Here is a 2,424-nt window from a genome sequence, read left to right on the forward strand (position 1 = left end):
TCATAAGACAGAAGGGAGTGACTGCTTCTGTTGGGAGCTGAGTGGGACAGGTCTCTCTGAGCCACCTACAAGGCTGCCACACTGTCTCTGTGGTCTCTTAGCCGGTCACCTATGATGCTTGTTCAGTCCCAAACGGTCCTTTCTCTGCCTCCTCTGCAAAGAGTTTCTGGGTTGGCTGGAGGCTCTGCTGTCAGTTCTATGTCCCCAACTGGGATCAGGTGACCAACCCCACGCCCATCCATGCAGCGCCCCCGTGCCACACCCGCGTACCTGAGTGATGGACCACTTCAGCACCACAGGGCGGATGATGCAGGGGACGACCTTGCTCAGGAGCTGCAGCAGCTTGGACTCTTCGCGGGCGATGGGGGACTTCTTGTTAAGGCAGTAGGTCATCGTGTCATGGCTCCCTGAAAGCAGACCATGGGGGCGGCCGGCTGTCAGCTCTCCTCCCACTCTGTGGGGTGAGTCCCACCGCAGAACACACACAGCGCAGAGCAGTGAGCCATGTCCTCAAAACTCATGTCCACCCGGAACNGCATGTGTACATATGTATATTTGTGTGTACATGTCTGTATGCATGTCTGTGTGCATGTATGGACGTTTGTGCATGCATGTACGTGTGTGAATGCGTGTGTGCATGTCTGTGCATGTTTCCAGGTACACGTGCATGTGTGTGTGCTCATGCATGTCTATGACTGTGCGTGTGTGTGCAAGTGTGCACGTGTCTAAGAGCTCACACATGGCCATACACAAGGTGCTGCCTGTGCAAAGGTGTGATGTCTGGAAGCTGCAGGGAGTGAGCAGGGCCTGTAGGTGCAGAGTGGGCCCCAGGGAGGGCACCTGCAGACCCAAGGGTCCTGGGTCCACAGCAAGGGCACGGGCAGGATGGTGACTTCTACTGAGACTCTAGAGCCCCTCCGGCAGCAAGTAAGAGCGTGAACTGAGAACAGGGAGACGAGCCTAATCTGGGGGCAGGGAGGCGACTCTGCACACTTGTGCAAATGTTCGAGCAGCGTCTCGGCCTGCACTGCACGAGCTGCTCATCCCTCCGTCTCCCGGGCCCAGCCGCACCTCTACCAGTGCGGTTGTGTACATCATGTGCACGAAGTGCAGGTTGCTTGCCGAGCCCTCAGGCGCGTGTGCAATCCGCAGGTCCAGGTAGCGCACGCCGGCGTCCAGCTGCTCCGTGACGTCCAGCACCTGAGGACAGAGGCTGTGTCATCTCTGCCCGGGATAGGCAACCGGCCCAGGAGGCCAGCCCAGGGGCTCAGGACCTGCCCACCCATGCCATGCAGGCAGATGCCAAATGGACACCATGACAGTAGCTCGCTGTGCCTGCACCNGGGCCTGTAGGTGCAGAGTGGGCCCCAGGGAGGGCACCTGCAGACCCAAGGGTCCTGGGTCTGCAGCAAGGGCATGGGCAGGACGGTGACTTCTACTGAGACTCTAGAGCCCCTCCGGCAGCAAGTAAGAGCGTGAACTGAGAACAGGGAGACGAGCCTAATCTGGGGGCAGGGAGGCGACTCTGCACACTTGTGCAAATGTTCGAGCAGCGTCTCGGCCTGCACTGCACGAGCTGCTCATCCCTCCATCTCCCGGGCCCAGCCACACCTCTACCAGCGCGGTTGTGTACATCATGTGCACGAAGTGCAGGTTCTTTGCTGAGCCCTCGAGTGCGTGTGCAATCCGCAGGTCCAGGTAGCGCACGCCGGCGTCCAGCTGCTCCGTGACGTCCAGCACCTGAGGACAGAGGCTGTGTCATCTCTGCCCGGGATGGGCAACCGGCCCAGGAGGCCAGCCCAGGGGCTCAGGACCTGCCCGCCCATGCCATGCAGGCAGATGCCAAATGGACACCATGACAGTAGCTCGCTGTGCCTGCACCTAGCCCAGCCACACGGGCCCTGTGCATGGGGACCCGCCGTTCACGCCACCCAGCCTTGTTTGAACAGTGGCTCTCTCCCTGTTCCTAGAGCATTTACTGCAGAGAACTCGCCATCCCAGGTTCTTTCCAGGTTCTACGTAACTCAAATGTAAAGTTTTAACAAGTCTCCCCACTATGTCACAATCTGGGGACGTTCCCCAGAGGAAGGACCTGGCAGCATCTCTTAGCAATGGGATCAAGGAGGAAAGAAAGAAAGGAAAGGAAAAGAAAGAAAAAGGAAGGAAGGAAGGAAGGAAGGAAGGAAGGAAGGAAGGAAGGAAGGAAGGGGGGAGAGAGACAAAGAGAAAAAAGAAAAGAAAAGAAAAAATACAAGAAGAGAAAAAGTAAGAAACGTGGTCCAGGAGGAAACTGCCCCGTCTGTCAACTTCCCGTGACTGCTGGGAAGCGCGTCACTCAGCTCTAAGCCGCAAACCCACCTCCATCATAAGACAGAAGGGAGTGACTGCTTCTGTTGGGAGCTGAGTGGGACAGGTCTCTCTGAG

General features: G+C 57.8%; 1 protein-coding gene across 1 annotated transcript in view; it reads right to left on the reverse strand.

Annotated features, from left to right (window-relative positions):
• The window catches only part of LOC103606583 (PI-PLC X domain-containing protein 1-like), a 15,079-nt gene that overhangs the window by 4,046 nt on the left and 8,609 nt on the right, over positions 1–2,424 (reverse strand). Inside the window, exons 3-4 of the mRNA XM_008591159.1 lie at positions 1,534–1,740; positions 1,072–1,200 (exon numbers count right to left, since the gene is read on the reverse strand). Coding sequence (XP_008589381.1) covers positions 1,072–1,200; positions 1,534–1,740 — 336 coding nt within the window. The remainder of the gene's footprint in view (positions 1–1,071; positions 1,201–1,533; positions 1,741–2,424) is intronic.

Source organism: Galeopterus variegatus, unplaced genomic scaffold, assembly GCF_000696425.1.
Source record: "Galeopterus variegatus unplaced genomic scaffold, G_variegatus-3.0.2 Scaffold6710, whole genome shotgun sequence".
NCBI classification, from domain to species: Eukaryota; Metazoa; Chordata; class Mammalia; order Dermoptera; family Cynocephalidae; genus Galeopterus; species Galeopterus variegatus.